This window comes from Pituophis catenifer, unplaced genomic scaffold (genome assembly GCF_029215685.1).
Source record: "Pituophis catenifer annectens isolate HBS135680 unplaced genomic scaffold, rPitCat1.0.hap2 SCAF_4, whole genome shotgun sequence".
NCBI lineage: Eukaryota > Metazoa > Chordata > Lepidosauria > Squamata > Colubridae > Pituophis > Pituophis catenifer.
The window spans coordinates 1,881,666-1,900,015 of NW_027256884.1; the positions used below are offsets into that span (position 1 = coordinate 1,881,666).

The 18,350-nt window shown below is 40.7% G+C and overlaps 1 protein-coding gene across 1 annotated transcript; it reads left to right on the plus strand.

Annotated features, from left to right (window-relative positions):
• Nucleotides 1-77: 77 nt before the first annotated feature.
• On the plus strand, nt 78-17,735 carry NUFIP1 (nuclear FMR1 interacting protein 1). The gene is made up of 10 exons (XM_070943159.1): nt 78-218; nt 2,491-2,582; nt 5,684-5,788; nt 6,362-6,424; nt 7,797-7,873; nt 8,740-8,832; nt 9,829-10,073; nt 11,789-11,923; nt 13,798-14,042; nt 17,186-17,735. Exons 1-10 carry the CDS (start codon nt 83-85, stop codon nt 17,489-17,491), a joined length of 1,497 nt encoding a protein of 498 aa, XP_070799260.1. The 5' UTR covers nt 78-82; the 3' UTR covers nt 17,492-17,735.
• Nucleotides 17,736-18,350: the final 615 nt, after the last annotated feature.

Here is an 18,350-nt window from a genome sequence, read left to right on the forward strand (position 1 = left end):
TCCACCAACGTCGCGGTCGGTGCGCCGGAAGTGACGCCATCGCCGAGGGGACGGAGTCGCACGTGTGGCCCAGCGGAAAAAGATGGATGTTTGGTACCATCATCCTCCGCCGCTGCCGCCTCCTCCGTTTCCAGCCTGGGGCGCCGCTGGGCACTGGCAGCCGGGACCCCCCGGGCCCTGGCACTGGGCCTCGCCTCAGCCTCCACCGCCACACCCAGGTCGGTTTCAGCCCCGAAAGTCCCATGACACTCTTGAGCGGCCTACCTCACAGGGTTGTTGTTGTTGCTGCTGCTGCTGCGGAGGGAAATGAAGGGGAAGCCGGAATCCATATGGCAGAGTCAGACTCTATTAAATTAATACTGTAATAAGAGTTGCAATAGTTCTTCATGGGCGGATCTCTACATTCTGCTCCTTCCCTCCCTCCTCTTTTACCTGAATCCCCTGTTTTCATGGGGATTTTATTATATTAAATTATTTATGTGGTTATGTTATTAATATAAGTATTATGTTATGTTTATATTATAATTATTATATTATGTGGTTCGTGTGTCTGTGGGATATGTTATTGGTTGTGTGTATGTATTTAATTTTAATTTTAATTTAATATAATTTGTATGCCGCCCTATCTCCATAGGACTCAGGGCGACTCACAACAAATAAAAACAAACCCAATAAAAGACCTAAAATACATAAGTATACATACATAAAATACATGAATGTATAAATATATAGTTTAAACATATATTAAAACCCATTAAAATAATCAAAAAACCCCTCAGTCCAGGCTGGGCGATGTGAACAGCCATGTTTTTAATTTGCGGTGGAAGGTGCGCAGATCAGGAGCCAACCGAAGCCCCAGGGGGAGTTGATTCCAAAGAGTGGGCGCGCCCACAGAGAGAGCTCTACCCCTGGGGGCTGGCCGCCGACATTGTCGAGCCGACGGCACCCGGAGAAGGCCCTCCTTGTGAGAACGCATGTATGTTTGAAATAAAAAATAAATAAAATAAATGTATGTATATATATATATGTGTGTGTGTGTGTGTGTGTGTGTGTATAAAACACCAATATATCCATATACAATATTCAGTGATGTGGTGGCCTAGAGGTGGAGCTCTCGCCTCACAATCCGGAGGCTGTGAGTTCGATCCTAGGTAGAGGCAGATATTTCTCTCTCTCTCTCTCTCTCTCGGCACACTGAGAATATATCTGCTGAACAAAACTCCGCATTGGCGACAGGAAGGGCATCCAGCCAGTAAAACACTCTCCATTAGCTAGCTCCATTCAGTTGCCCAGGCTCCACCCCGCAAGGGATAATGGGGTTGTTAAAAGAGGAATGATATCTATATCTATATATAATATATCCAGTGATGGGATTCAAGTAATTTAACAACCGGTTCTCTGCCCTAATGATTTCTTCCAACAACCAGTTTGCCAAACTGCTCAGAAAGTTAACAACTTCGGTTCTCCCGAAGTGGTGCGAACTGGCTGAATCCCACCACTGAATATATCTATATACAATCTATATATATATATACTAACTATATTTGTCTGTGCGCATATCTATATAAACTATATATATACTGCTCAAAAAAATAAAGAGAACACAAGCAGAAGACATCCGAGATCTGAATGAATGAAATAGCCTTATTAAATACTTTGTTCTTTACATACAGTAGTTTATACACTGCTCAAACAACTAAAGGGAACACAATACTACTGTATGTAACGAACAAAGTATTTAATAAGGCTATTTCATTCATTCGGATGTCTTCTGCTTGTGTTCCATTTATTTTTTTGAGCAGTGTATATAAACTCTATATATTATATATAACACCCATAAATCTATATATACTATATGTGTGTGTATACACACTCACATATATACATACATACATATAGGCACATGACCGATAGCATATCCCATAAACACAAATCACAGTAAAATCCCACACAAAATATGGGATTTAAGTAAAAGGTGGGGAGGGAAGGGTGGAGCAGAATGTAGAGAGGGAAGATGGCATCAGCTCATCTATAACTATTATAATTATTGTTACAATATTAATAATATCTACATATGGATCCATGTGTGTTATACATACATACATATTCCAAGCTCTAACACACATGGATGCATTCGCACCCCCCCCCCCCCCACACACATATAAAATCACAGTAAAAATACAGGCTATAACAAAAAGGGAGCAGAATGTATAGGGAGAGATGGGAATCTGCTATTTGTCTCATATATGTGTGTATGTATCTGTATATTCATTATCTATCTTATCTAGTTTTTATTATTTTCAATGTTGCAAACTCCTCAGAGTTGCCTAGCAACTAGATGAGCAGCAAACAAATTTTAATGCATCCTTTATGGGAAAGTTGGAGTTTATGCTCAGGGTTTACGGTGCTTTCCTTTCCTGAATAGAATTGCATTTGTTTTTCTATTCTATTTCTTTTTATTTATTTTGTAACCCTTAATTCCAACTGAAGGCAGACATCCTCATTTTGGTGAAGACTGGCAGGTGAAACAAACTGGACTGCCACAAGCTGGAGCCTGTCAAGGCAGGAAGCACAGACAGAAGGTATTTCATTGCAAGTTGAGAGCAAATTGTATGGAGCCACTTTCGTTTGTATTTCTGATTTCAACAAAAGGAACACAGACGTTTTCATAAGCATGCTGTAGACAGAAAGAACCCTGTGGATGCAGTGGTTAGAAGTTCGATCCTGACTGGCTCAAGGTTGACTCAGCCTTCCATCCTTCCAAGGTCAATAAAATGAGAACCCAGATTGTTGGGGGCAATAGGCTGACTCTGTAAACCGCTTAGAAAGGGCAGTAAAGCACTATGAAGCGGTATATAAGTCTTAAGTGCTAATGCTATTAAGCTGTTTGTGTCAGCCCTGGAGACCATCTTTTTCTCAGGGCTGCTACACTTAGTGCTGTGGGAAACTGGGAGGGGGGATTGTATCGAGTTGTAGAGATATCTAGCCACAATAACTTGACTCTGGGAGTCAAGGACATTCTGCCTGCACCTGGAGTGGCGTGACTGGGAGTCCTCTCCACTTGGGACGGCTTAACACTTTTTTTTTTTAATGTTTTTAATAGCTTTGTTATTGTTCTTTTCATTTTGGGGCCAAACATATATATATATCTTTTTAAATTGGTTTTAATGTTTGTATTTATGTTTTTACTTTGGCTGTACACCGCCCTGAGTCTTTCGGGAGAAGGGCGGTATATAAATGTGAAAAATAGATAGATAGATAGATAGATAGATAGATAGATAGATAGATAGATGATAGATAGATAGATAGATAGATAGATGGATAGATAGATAGGTAGGTAGGTAGATAGATAGATAGATAGATAGATAGATAGATAGATAGATAGATAGGACCATGTGATGGACATGTGGGTGCAGGGGAAGGGACTTGGAACTTTCTGTTGGGTGGGAAAAACCTGAAAGCTTTCAGATTCGGGTTTTCCCAGATGTGCCAAAATGACATCTCTAATAAAATGGAACTTTGAGGAACTTCTAGCCTCAGAGTCTTCTCTTGTTGGGGGTGTTACTTGGAACCCTGACATTTTGGTATTTTTACTATCCTTATGTATTTATCCCAGTTTTGTAATTCTTAGCATTGTGGACCTAGGAACAATAGTGTATGGTAAATGCTCTCTTGTTATGAAAAAGAAAAGTTGACTTTGCAGGTTCATCTAGGATGAACCTTTGTAACTGTTGGGTTCCTTTTCCTGCTACTGAGGAAGAATGAAAATAAAGCAATTGCAATGGTCCCTCACTAGCCTTTCATGATGTCGTCATGCTAAGCTACAGTATCGTTTAATTCCAATAGATTTCTCTGCCAAGAGGAAATCAACCAGAATGTAGAGTTTCACGGAAGTTCGTGTTTATTTATGTATTTATACATACACTTATGACTGTATGTTGCTGGTATCCTTAAGATTTATATTGACTGTTTCCTAATATGATTTGATTGCTTATTTGTTCCCTATGACTATCATTAAGCGTTGTCCCTTATGATTCTTGACGAACGTATCTTTTCTTTTATGTACACTGAGCGTATGCACCAAGACAAATTCTTTGTGTGTCCAATCACACTTGGCCAATAAACTATTCTATTCTAATCTCACAGAGGAAGACATCTTGACTCCTGTGAACAACCCAGTGGCAAATTCCTTTTCCAGTTATACAATTTTTGGTTCACATGTAACACCCAAGAGTTTGTTAAAGTGAAACCAGGCCCTGCTTTATTTCTCCTCCTGGCTACCGAGATGGACGTGAATAATCCTAGAAGTATAAATGAACGTCATTCTGTTTGTACATCTGGGACTAAACTATTTGTGCTTGTGTTTGGTTGTTTTGATAAAGTCGCCTATTCATCACAAAAGGAACAAATTGCACTCGGCACACACCCTTTCCTTCAAGGATGGCTGCCATAAGATTGAAGCTTTTTCTTTATGCTTTGATTAACTGCGGATTTGCACTTTGTCCAAATGCTAAATCATACTTAATTTTAAACAATGGATCTTTGAAAACAAACTAGTTTCACAGGTCATCATTGGAAGTTGTTTTGTTTCACTAAAACAGTTCAGATCGGGGGCACTTTTATTACAGCAGCGAGCAAAGCAAAAAGGGAAGCAAAGATGAGTGCCAGACTAGAAAAATGGGAGACTGAGAATTCTAGTCCCAAAAGCCAACTGGGTGACTCTGGGCCAGTTCCTCTCCCTCAGCCCAGTCCACAGGGTAGCAGTTGTGGGGAAAACAGGAAAGAGCAAAATGTGTGTTGGACATGTTCGCTGTCTTGAGTTATTTATAAAAATAATAAAAGCAGGATACGAATGAGTAAATAAAAAATAAAAGATTCTAGACTATCACTATAGAATGGAATGGAATAGAGCAGAATAACTTTATTGTCACTTTGAACGTACACTAATTGGCATACGTTAAAAATGTAATTTCGTTGCATAGAGCTCTTAAAGGGTCACCGCCTCCAATTTTACCCTACATAAAAATGACAAGATAAATAAATAAATACAAAATTATGCATATACCCACATATATTATATGACACAGAGAAACAACACAGTCTAGTTCGGGTGTATAGATGCACATGGCGAGAAAAAAGAATCTTGTGAGTTTACCAAAGCTGTTACAGGATCTGGTAGGCCTGCTAGAACTACTTCGAAACCTCCTCCCAAAGGGGAGCAACAGAAACAGACCATAAAGTGGGTATGTGGGGTCTCTAACGTTGCTTTGAGCTCTAAGCAAGTAGCACTTATAAGCTGTATCCTGAATAAAGGGAAGTGAGCTTCCTATAATCTTCTCGGCCGTCCTCACTACTCTCTGTAGGGACTTTCTTTTTGCTGGAGACATGTTGGCAAAGGGGTCCTGTGCTCATTTTGTCCAACCATTCTTTCAAAGGTTTGCTCTGGTTACTTTCATAGGGCTCATTCTTGGAATAAACCATGGTTTGTCATGTTGCCTGAATGGCACTTTCGTAAGATTACATTTAATAGTTGGTGCCATTTGTTTAACTTCAGTACAAGCCATCCTTTGGGGCAGTCTGTGGTGCCTGAGATGGCATGTTGTTGTTTTTAATTCATTGTAAGGCCCTTGAAGTAGTGCAGTCCAACAATGCATCACTAACGCCTCTTTTCTTCTTTTTATAGAACAAAAAGAGAAAGGAACCTGTTTTTACCCATTACTGTGATACGTGTGATCGTGGCTTTAAAAACAAGGAGAAATATGAGGAACATATCACTCAGCACAAGCAGGTGTGTGTGATAATAGCTGCAGGCAGCATTAGTTGCATAAATTATTGAATAATCATGGAGTCTTTCAAAGCTGGCACGGAAGCTTGAAACACAAGCCTGTTTCACACATAAGCACTGCAAGCCAGTGATTTTAACTGTGGTTTGCCCCACCTTGGGTGATAATTTTCCATTCAGCTGGAAGAGAAGCCCCCTTTCCAGAAATGACATTTGGTGTCCCAGCTAACCTCAGTCAGTTACTTCTGGTTTCTGTAGAATTGCAGCTACATATGATGAGAGAGATTCCTGAAGTGACCCGCACTTATATAGTTTTAAAATTAAAATTGATTGCGGTCTTCGATGTCAAGATTTTGGAATAAGGATTGTTACAGATTGCTCAGTTAAACTGGGACTAAGCAGCAAACTTCCCTATAATTAGAGAATTAATCCATTTTGAAAAAAAGAGGAAAACCAGTATCGGTGAGGATGCAGAAGAATTAAAAGGGAGAAAAAAAGGAATCAAATTGTAATTTCAACATGTGGTGCTGCCACCTTTTTAGCTTGCTAAACTGATTTGGAATATTTCTCTTCTTTCAGTGCACTGAAGATGGCTGTAACTTTAGAGCACATGAGAAACTGGTTCAGATCCACTGGAGAAATGTACGTATTTTTGCCTGGTTCAGGTTGATAACTCTTTTCTAAGAATTTTCTTCTGAGTGTTTCTACTTTACACATCTTGTTTTTTTTGGAATTTGACCGACATAGCTGCAAATGTTAAACAGTTACAGCAAATAAATAGCAGAACACTTTTATGGAGCTGTTTTGAAGGCTGTGGAATAAGCTCTAGGTATTAAGAAATGTATGCTCAAGCCTTGAGACTGATTGCATACAGGAAGTCCTCAACTTAAGACCACAATTGAGCCCAAAATTTATGTTGTTAAGGGAGAAATTTGTGAAGTGAGTTTTGCCCCATTTTATCGACCGTTCTTGCCACGGTTGTTAAGTGAATGACTGCAGTCATTAAATCAGTAACATGGTTGTTAAGTGAATCTGGCTTCCCCATTGATTTTGCTTGTCGGAAGGTCACAAAAGGGAAATCACACTGCAACTGTCATAAATAGTTGACAAGCTCCATTTTTTTTTTTTTTTTGAGTTTTAAATACATCAGTCTTCTCTCCAACATTTTTTTTTATTTATTCAGCAAGGCTTCATAAGGGATTGAACTGCCTTCCGTCACTGTGGACAAGACAAACGCAGTACAGTAGTGGCCAAAATTGTGGAAACCTTTTGGGAAAAGTGTATTTTCTAAAACTAGCTAATAACATCCCTTTTTTTTTGGAGTAGTACCATAAAATTATATATTAATGGAAAGATAAATTAATCAAGAATATAATGCAATAGCTTTTATGAAGGATTTGCTATTAGAATAGCAGTTACAGTATAAAGAAGAAAAGTGAAACGCATAGAAAAAATGAGATCTACAAAAATTATCGCCATAGAAAAAATGAGATCTACAAAAATTATCGCCATAGAAAAAATGAGATATACAAAAATTACCACCATGTCAGTTAATCCTTAGCTGGGTAATCTTTAGCATGAATGACGGCCTTACAACGTCTTCCCATGGAGGGAACCAAGTCTTTGAGTTCTGCAGCTGTTATCATGTGAAACCAAGATTGAAGGATGGCTTCTATTAACTGGGTTTTATTGCTGGGTCGCTTCTGACTAGCAAGTTTCTTTAGTCAGTTCCATAGATTTTCAATTGGGTGAAGGTCTGGGCTATTCCCAGGCCATTCCAGCAGTGGAATAGGATTGTCTTGAAACTCCAAAAAAAAAGTGGTGTTATTAGCCATCAAACCTCAAAAAATACACTTTTCCCAAAAGGTTTCCACAATTTTGGCCACTACTGTAGAAACGGGAGCTATTGGCGTTATTTTCTTATTTTACACAGTACTTTTTTTACAAATATTTTTAAAAGAGGTGCACGTTTCCGAATGCTTTGAGGTGTCTTTGTTTGTGTCTTCCTCCTCAGATGCATTCTTCTGGTGCCAAGCGGATCAAATTAGATACCCCAGATGAAATTGCAAGATGGAGAGAAGAGAGGAAAAAGTGAGTAGGTCTTAGTCGGTAACGATACAAATGCTGGATTATTAATAGCAGAAAAGGAGGGTAGGTGGGTTTTTTTCCCTCCTAAATTTCTCTTGCTTCCATCTCTCTGCCTGCAAATTTGCAGGAGGTAAATTTCAATTTGCAGGATTGATTGATTTTTTTCCCCAAGCAATCGCAGGTAGACCTCAACTAACAACCAGAACTGATTTCAAAATTCCCGTGGCTAAGCGAGACAGTTGTTAAGTGAGTTCTGCCCTGTTTTACGACCTTCCTTGCCACCGTTGTTAAGCGAATCACTGCAGTTGTTCAATTAGCGGCACGGTTGTTAAGTGAATCTGGCTTTCCTGTTCACTTGGCTTGTCAGGTCACAAAAGGGGATCATGTGACCCCGGGACACTGACACTGTCGTAAATATGAGTCAGTTTGTCAAACTTGGTTGTATGACTCAATCTTTTAGCTTTTAGCTGTGTTAGGAAAAATGGGCATGCTGCCTTCTGAATGGGAGAAAGCAACTGTTTTTAACAGATGTTTGGTAAACCAACATTTTCCTTCAAATTGTACCAAATTGCCAATAAAAACTTGTGAAAAATAAATAAATAAATAAATGTCGGTTGCCAAGCGCCCGAATTTTGATCTCGTGACCATGGGGATGCTGTTGTAACTTCAAATGGTCACTAAACGAACGGTTGTAAGTAGAGGACTCTCTGTAATAGAGGAAAGCTGTCTCAATTAGGGTTATGATGAGCCCCCAAAATGACAATGGATGTAGCCATTTGATTGATGGTGAGGCTGATAGTCAAACTTACTAAGCACTTTATTGTCCTAAAATGGGTTGCTAATTCAGCCTCCTCTGTGTCTTGCTGTAGAAATTTCCCGACTTTGGCAAATATTGAAAAGAAGAAAGCATTAAAGGTGGAAAAAGAATGTCGGGGAGAAGTGCTGACAACTTTACAATTTGGGTAAGACTTCTTGTAACCTCTTGGCTCTTCTTAGTAAACCAGCTTTTCATCTTTTTGAAAAGATGAAAAAAACACTTGGGTAACATAAGAAGCATTTTAAAATGGTTGCTGTTTGGGGGATATAGCTGTTCTCAACAAAGATGATTAGGGGACTCAAGGATAAAACATAAGGAAGCACCTGAGGGCAGGACAAGAAGCAATGGGTGGAAACTCAGTCAAGGAGAGAAACAACTTAGAACTAAGGAGAAATTTCCTGACAGTTAGAACAATTAATCAGTGGAACAACTTGCCTCCAGAGGTTGTGAATGCTCCAAGACAAAGTTTTTAAGAAGATAACCATTTGGATAACCATTTGACTGAAGTGGTGTAGGGTTTCCTGCCTAAGCAGAGGGTTGGACTAGAAGACCTCCAAGTTCCCTTCCAACTCTGTTATTCTGTTCTGTTCCTGTTCCTGTTCCTGTTCCTGTTCCTGTTCCTGTTCCTGTTCCTTTCCGTTCCATTCCATTCTTCTCCTTTCTTTCTCTCCTCCTCCTCCTCCTCCTCCTCCTCCTCCTCCTCCTCCTCCTCCTCCTCCTCCTCCTCCTATTCTACTCTACTCTACTCTACTCTACTCTACTCTACTCTACTCTACTCTACTCTACTCTACTCTACTCTACTCTACTCCTACGCTATTCCTTCCATTCCATTCCATTCTTCTCTGGATGGGTACAGGTAAAGAACCCACATCTTCCACTTTTAAAGATTTGTGGACGGACGCTGCTCTCCTGCCAGAAACTGGCTAAAGGAGTGTGGAGCCTCACTCTTCATTCATGTCATCGTTCTTCCGGATTGAGCGTTTCTCAAATTCTTTGATTCTTGGCTAAAAATGTAAACGTTTCAAAAGGTTTTGTAAAAAAAAAAAAAAAAATCAGGGATCTGGGTGTTTGTGAAGGATGGCATTTGTGCATCTCACAATTAATCCAAGATGTGGCCTGGAACCAACGTTCTCTCTTTCAGCAAAATGAAGGGAATGTGGAAACCTCCAAATGAAGGTTCTAGGCAGCAAGGAAACGCACAGCGGAGAACAAATCAGCGCTGGAATAAATCTAGGAATGTTGCTAGTAACAAACTGAACTCTTCGACTGGGACCAGTTCCGACAACCATGAAGCTGAGGAGAAGGTTAGAAGAGGACCTTGCGGAGATGCAGAAGGCTCCATGACTGATAAAGACCCTTTGAGCATTCTGGCCAGCAGCGATCCTGGTAAGATAACTTCTTTTGGTTTTTGTTTACAGTTAGTGAAGCAACGACAGAAGAAATCATGTTTTCTTTCACTAATAAACAAAATAAACCCGGTGCCATTATTTTTGCATATTTTAATTATTATTTTTTTAAATGATGCACGTTGTTGCTTTGCGCAATCAGCTGGAGAGAAGCTCCTTTTAGAAGCTCCGAATTTAAGAGAAATTCGGTTGAAGGAAGGGTAGCAGTAGAGAATTGGGGATTGAGGTAGCTGTGAGATTGATAGCATTTGTAATCGCATGAGGAAAAGAAGTAGTCCGTCCGAATGAATTCTTCAGCGTCTAGGAGAGATCGAAATAGCTCAAGGTGTTGGGACTCTGGTTTAGAGGGAGACCATGTGAATAAACTAACCCATCACTGTAAGAAAGCTTGTTTGGGTTAAGAGAAGAATAATTGGTTTAATAAACCAGGAGAAGCTTCAAAAGCCAGATGAATATCCGTGATTGTCCTGCAGAAGAGAGAATTTCACAGCTACAGTTAAGGAAATCTAAAGGAAACACATTAAATAAGCTAATAGAAACAAGGCTTTTACTTTTTAAATAACGAATTACTTAACAATATTTATAAGCAATCCCAGTTGGGGCTGTGGGATGGTTGCATTGTATTTAGAGAGAAGTTATTCCAAAATCTTGTTTTTATTCGTTTTTTAAAAATGTTTTAACCCATAGTAAGGTCATCCGTTATCAAACGTTGTTATCACATCCTACATTCCTGAGGGAAAGGTTGTGTCATCACACCATTTTTATAAGTCTGTGTATGATTTCCAAAGGGTGTGAAACTCAGTGTATCTTGTGGTTTTGCTGCATTCCTTCACTCTGGCTATGTTGGCCCATAAAAGTTTCTTTTTGCCTTGTCCATCTCGAAACTTCATTCCTGATTTCAGCGGGCATTTCCCCCCCCAACACATCCAGCCCATGAACCTTTCCAGAGAAATCCTGTTGTGACCCAGGCCCAAGTAGGTAGTATTAAACACAAACAGTTCGAAAACAAACAGACTTTATTAGAACAGCTGAGAATTAACTCATTCTTAGCGCAGTCCAAACAAAATCAAACAAAGTCTTCATAAAGTCTTATCACCAACCTTGGTATAATTAGGCAAACTGCCAAAGGCTTCTCTTGGCAGAAGTTCAGGAGCAGAAGATGCCAAGCAAGATAAGAACCAAGTTTATCAATGTTGTTTTCCGACAAAGAGCCCAAGAGCCATTGCTGGTCTTTTAGGCCTTATGGGAGGAGCTAATCATCTCTTGGCCTTACTCCTGAGTTGTCCTCTTTGCTTTAGCTGCTCCTGCCTTCTGGCAGCTCTTCTCATATGTGCACTAGGAACAGGCTCCTCCTGTTCCTCTGCCTCTCTGCTGTCAGCCTCTGGAGGCTCCAGAGCCTGTGCATCATTCCCCGATGGCCCTGGCCCCATCTCTGCCTCCGACACAGAGCCCTCATCCTGGCCTTCCCCAGCCTCCAGGACTGGCCCTCAGCCTCATCGCTGTCCTACTCTGCTGCCAGCTCCACAGGCTGCGGGCAGACCACAACAAATCCCAAAGTATCTACTCTCCTGCCACTCCCTTGTATCTTCCCGTTCTTTATTTTTGTGGCCAGCTTTTGCCAAAGTGTTGCCTTCGCTCGCTTACCATCCGCCTGTCGAATAAAGCCGTCAATAAATAATGTCTGTCTCTTCCCAGAATCCGACAAAGAGGCGGGAACTCCCAAAGATCAAGCTTCGGAAACTAGTATCGTTCCGAAACAGCTGACCTCAGCCCTGAGCTCGCTGGTGGTGAACTATGGCAGCTTGTCCGAAAGTGAGAGTGAACAGGAAGGTAAGCCCACTGAGCTGCCTTCCATCCATCTTGGGTGTTTACGGAAGCAGGTGAAATAAAAAAAGACGTGGAAAATGTCCCCAGTATTGTTGGGGGCAAGACGCTGACTCTGTAAACCGCTTAGAGAGGGCTGTAAAAGCAATGTGAAGCAGTATATAAGTCTGTGTGCTATTGTTATTGCTTGCTTTCCTTCCTTCCTTCCTTCCTTTGCTTCCTCCTACCTTCTTTCTCTCCCTCCCTTTTCCCCTTCCTTCCTTCATGCCTGCCTCCCTCCTTCCCTCCCTCACCAGAGTTTTCTAAAATAATGTTGCACCCATTTTTTTTTGAAATTTTATTTATTAAAATTTTATTAATTTTATTAATAAATTAAAATAATTAATTTTATTAAAAATAAATTTTATTTATTTTATTAAATTTCATCAGTTAACATCTTAAAGGAAAAAAAAGAACAAATCTAAACCCAATTTTTATCATTCAATCTAACATCTTATTCTAACATTTAATACGTTATTATGTAATCACCCTAAATCTTAAACCTCAAATCTAAACAGCTCTTTATAATATTCATTTATCATTTTAACGATCAGTATTTCATATATTCTCCTTACTTCAAAGACCCAGATCAAGTCAATGTTTCTTTTAACTCACGTCTAATAATCAACATAAAGTATTTTATTCCTCTCTTAAGAACATTTCAAACTCAGTAAGTGTTCTTCAAAAATATCTCCTTCGCTCCTCCTAGGTTTATTTTTAGCTGGATTGCAGCTTAATTAGCTGGTTTCCAGGGATGCTTTCCTCCACTCCTATTTTACCTTACCTTATTTGTTGGCTGGAATGTTGCACCCATTTTGAAGTGTGTAGTTTTACCCTAAGATTTTCCCAATGTTCTTTTTTTGCGAGCTCCTCAGTGCTTTCTGAGCTGGGTGGTTTTCTTGTAGACGTTTTACTACCCAGCTAAGTAACATCATCAGTGCAAGAAAACCACCAAGATTGACCCCACAGTTCAACCTTGAGCTACAAATGTTCCTTTCTGTCATTAGCAAATAGTTAATTTTATCTGCAGGAATAAGGAGGGATTGTTCATATTAACATTGTTTCTCCTTTTTATATGCAAGTAACAAATGTCCACCTTATGCAGTCACAGTTTCTAAAAGAAACAGTTTCTAAAAGAAACGTCTAAATTACAAAATATCTAAACTATAAAAACTAGGGTACTTTAGTTCCCCTGAAAAAAAAAATTGGGAGGACTGTTCACCTTAATGTTTCATTATGGACCCACGAAGTAGGTTATGCACCACTATAATGACTGATCTATGAAAGTGACATATTCAGGCCAAAATATTTTTTCATACATGAAGGCATGCATGACAGACTTGGAGAATTTACTGTGCCCAAAGTGAATAGTGAAGATTAAGACTAATTTATGGAGCACATCAACTCCTACCATCCATGCGGTGATTTAAAAAAAAAAAACACCAGATGGAAGGAACTTGGGTTTTGTGCTATCATCAGTTGATGAATCTGTACTGTATCAAAAGTTATCTGAGCATAAAATAATTCTACATAACCAATAGGTTTGTATGATATTCAGTCTTCAAGCTGTTTAATTTTAAACCTATAACGGAACAATTGTTAAATATAAAAGTTGATAAAATAGGGTGCATGGATAGCCTTGATTCTTGTTCTTTCTAAGAAATACGAATTAAGTTGAGCTTTAATTTTGTGATAGCCTGTGTAAACTGTAACAGCAGTAACTTGATCCATTCGATGCAAATGAAACCTGCTCTATAATGCTCATAAATTTGTAACTTTTCACAGCTGTTTGTTATTTTGAGCCCTTGCATATTAATTCATTGCTCAATCTTTTCTTTTAGAGTCCACCGCTCCCAGGGCAAAGACGGTAACTGAAAATGATGACGCCATTCTCAGAAAGATCCCTGGGTCTTCAAATAACTCTCAAAGCCGTGAGCACGAGGCTCGCCGAGAAACTCTCTCTAACCCACATAACGGGGCCACATTAGGGAGATCAAAATCACATTCAAGGAACACGAGGAATCAGAAAAGGCAGAAGAAAACGCTCCCGGCACTGCGAACCCACCATCCAACTTTGCTAGAAATGGTAAGAGGCCTGTTACTTTTTGTATTTTTTTCCCAGGTGGTCCTGCACTTACAACAGTTCGTTTAGTGACCGTTGGAAGTTACAACGGCACTGAAAAACCGTGACCATTTTTCACACGATGGTAGAATAGGAAGAGGAAGAAGGGAAGAGGAAGAGGAAGAGGAAGAGGAAGAGAAGAGAAGAGAAGAGAAACACTGATTTAAACCATTTCAAGGCACTTTAAAGAATCCAGCTAGCCCAGAGGTTGGCAGAAATATTATTTATTGATTATTAAAAACATTTGCTGCTCATCTTGCTGCAACAGCAATCACTCTTAGTAACTTTCTAAAAAAATTAGTGCATCCAGTTTTGCTCACCACATTACAAAAAGATGTTGAGACCTTGGAAAATATGCAAAGAAGATTAAGTAAAATGATTAAAGGCCTGGAGACTAAAACACATGAAGAACTGTTGCAGGATTTGGGTTTGGCTAGTCTAGAGGAAAGGAGGACCAGGGGGGACGTAAGAGCAATATTCCAGTATTTGAGGGGCTGCCCCAAAGAAGAGGGAGTCAAGCTATTCTCCAAAGCACCAGAGGGCAGGAAAAAGAAGCAATGGATGGAAACGCATCAAGGACTGAAGCAACCTGGAATTAAAGAGAAACTTCCTAACAGTGAGGACAATCAACCAGTGGAACAGCTGGCCATCAGAAATCATGGGCACTCCATCACTGAAGGTTTATACGAAGAGTCTAGATAGTCACTTATCTGAAATGGTATAGGGCCGTGATGGCAAACCTATGGCATGGGTGCCACAGGTGGCACATGAAGCCATATCTGTGGGCACACGAGCATTGCCCTACCTCAGTCCAGCACGCATGTGCGCGCTGGCCAACTGATTTTCAGGCCTTCCGGGCCTACCTGAAGTCGGGAAACGGGCTGTTTCCGGGCCTCCGGGGGAGTGGGGAAGGCTGTTTTCACTGTCCCCAGGTTCCTAGAAAGGCTCTGGAGCCTGGGGAGGGCAAACAAATGGGCCTACTGGCCCACTGTGCCATCACATGCTAAAAGCAGGGGGAGAGAGGGGGGGGTCATGCATGCATGCATGGGGGGATGGGGCACATTGAATTATGGGTGTGGGCGCGCGCACGCGCAATCCCCCCCATTACCCCTGCTTTTGGCACACGACGGCAAAAAGGTTAGCCATCACTGGTATAGGGTTTCCTGCTCAAGCAAGGAGCTGGACTAGAAGACCTCCAAGGTCCCTTCCATCTCTATTCTGATTGATTGATCAGATTGAATCGGGACTTAGACGAGACCTCCTGAAAATCAGAGACTTTAGCATTATTCCAATATATCAGAAGTAAAACGGGACGTATAAAAAGGTCTCTTTTATGGAAATGTTGATTTAAGCAGTCTTTTCCCCCCAAATTCTTTCCTCAAAATATATATTGCAAAACCAGGTTGGGTTTTATCCAGTATATCCAGGCAGACTGTTTGGTTTGGGCTGAGCACGTTGTGTTTATTTAGCGAACTGCTTTTGAGCACGATATGCGAGTTTAGCTGTAGAGTTCAAAAATCTACTTTGTTGGAAACCTGATAAACTCGAAATCTCTTGTTGACGTTCTGTACCTTTTTATGGCTGGAAGGCAGGTGAGCAGCTTCCTTCCAACCCTGCCTGTTCAGAAAACCCTCAGAAGGTTTATTTATTTATTTATTGGTTCGATTTAGATGCCGTCCTTTCTCTGGAGACTCAGGGCGGCTTACAATGCGTTCAGCAATAGCCTTCATACTTTTGTATATACCTGCTTAGTAGGGCTTTCGCCCCCCCCCCCCAAAGCGTTGTTCTTTTTTATACAAAGTCAGCTTATTGCCCCCACAATCCGGGTCCTCATTTTACCTACCTCGGAAGGATGGAAGGCTGAGTCAACCTTCAGCCTGGTGAGATTCGAACTCGCAGTAATTGCAGGCAGCTGGTGCTACTTAACAGCGCTTTAGTCTGCTGCGCCACCAAGGCTCCGGGCTGTGCCTCGATTTACAAACCGTGGGCTTTTCGAACCGATGGCCTCGACTCAGGTTTATCACATGCATAGCAGGAACAATAAATGGCAAAGAAAAGCAGCTGTTAAAATTCATGGCAAAAAAAAAAAAAAATCTCTCCGGCATCGTCAATATCGCAAGAAAAAAAGATCTGTACAGGATGTTACGAGTAATTGAAAAACTATGGGATAGTAATGTCATACGATTACAGGTAGTCCTCGACTTAACAACCGTTCCAAGTTACAACGGCACTAAAAAAAGTGACCTCTGACCGTTTTTCACACTTACGACCTTTGTAGAAGCTTCACGATCACGTGATCAAAATTCAGACTCTTGGCAACTGGCATGTACTTATGACAGTTGTAATGTCCTGGGGTCACGTGGTCCCCTATTGCGACCTTTTGACAAGCAAAGTCAACGGAGAAGCCAGGTTCACTTAAAAACATGTTACTAACTGAACTGCAGTGATTCACTTAACCGCTGTGGCAAGAACGGTTGTAAAATGGGGCAAAACTCAACTTTTTCATTTATCGATAGAAAATTTGGGCTCACTTGTGGTCAAAAGTCGAGGAATACCTGTATTTTGCACCACTGTCCCTAAGGTGCTTTTTTCAGGAGGCAACTAAACTTTCTGGTTTTTCTTTGAAGATGTTTCGCTTCTCATCCAAGAAGCTTCTTCAGCTCTGACTGGATGGTGGGGAAGGGAAGGATTTATACTCCTTGCAGACAGCTGGTCACTTGCATCCTTATAGAGGGTCGTTGAGGCCACTTGGAGGTTTACCTGTGTCCTCAGGGTCACCTGAGTGGTGCAAATGATTCCTGTAGTCTGCAATATTTTCCTCTGCAAATCCATTCCTACTCCCACGCCATTCCAAGAGTCTTCATCCCAAATTGTATAGCTCGAAGTCTGTAGAGATTCTCCGTCATTCAGGGCATGGTTGTCCCAAAGGTGCTGTTTTCAGGAGGCAAAGAAAAACCAAGAAAGTCCAAATGCCTCCTGAAAAAGCACCTTTGGGAGAACCAAGACCTGAATGATGGAGAATCTCTACAGATGTTTCTCCACCATTGTTTTAATAGAGCTTCTTGGGGACTAATATATACCGTCTACTTTTTCTTCCTTCCCCGCAGCTTCTAGCAAAAGACATACGGCACGAAAGGAATGTGATCTTGCAGTGTATCCGCTACATCCTGCAGAACGACGCCCTCGGATTGCGCTTAGGAAGTCATTCAGACGCTCTGTCGGACCGCGAGCCAACTCCTGAGCACGCACGGAATTTGGCAGCAGTCGAACCTTGCCAATTAATCCACCCTCTCGATTTGGACCCGAAGAAAACACAACCGAACGAAGTATTTCGAAGCGAGGAAATCTCTGCGTTTCCTGCTGTGGATGACGATATTTGGGAATCTACAGAGATCACTTCTGAAGGCAACTAATCTCTTTTCTTTCTTTTTTTTTTTAACTTATGCGTGGGTAACCGTTACCCATCCATCTTCGGATGCTCGCTGAAACTCCTCAGACTGTCCGTCGCATCCAAACGATTTCCCTACGTTTAAATTAACTCTTGATGAACAACTAAAACTCACGTTAGGCCTTGTGACGTTACGATCTTGCAATATTGTTCTTCAGGGATTCATTTTTTACTTACTGTAAGTGTGAATAAAAATCGTATTAATACTGTTTTATTTACCTTTTATGTCAGGGATGGCCATAAGGTCTGCTCAAAAGTCCGAGCAGCAGCCACAATGGAAGCTCTGTCTATATTTGAAGGGTGTCGCCCTCGACATAACATCTTTGCCCTGCTTTCAGAATTACCGACTTCCAAAATACCAGCAGTTTCACATGATACTAAAAATCTTTATCAGCATCAAGCTTTGCTTATTAAAAGTACTTATTTACTTACTAAAAGGAAAACATATACAAGAGAAAGGCTTCAGAAACTGCTTTTCTGTGCCTTAGCTTGAAAATAATGGGCACATTCTGCAAGTGGTTTGGGTTTTATCATTTGTTGTTGCTTTATTCTCATTCCTGTGATGGAAAATGTTCACCAGGGAACAAAAACACTCAGTTAAAGTGTTTATCTGCTGAGATTAGAGTGTGTTGATCAGGCAATGTTCCCTGCCCCTCCTTATGCTCTGGTTTTAAAGTTGCAATACATGCAACAACTGTTTGAAATGAGAGAATGCAGGATAAGAAAATAAAAATGAACTCTGGTCCTTCTAAATATTTGGACAGGGATCTTCAGAATATTGTGAATGTGAAGAGTTTTGCCCTTGAAAAAAGACTGCCACAAAT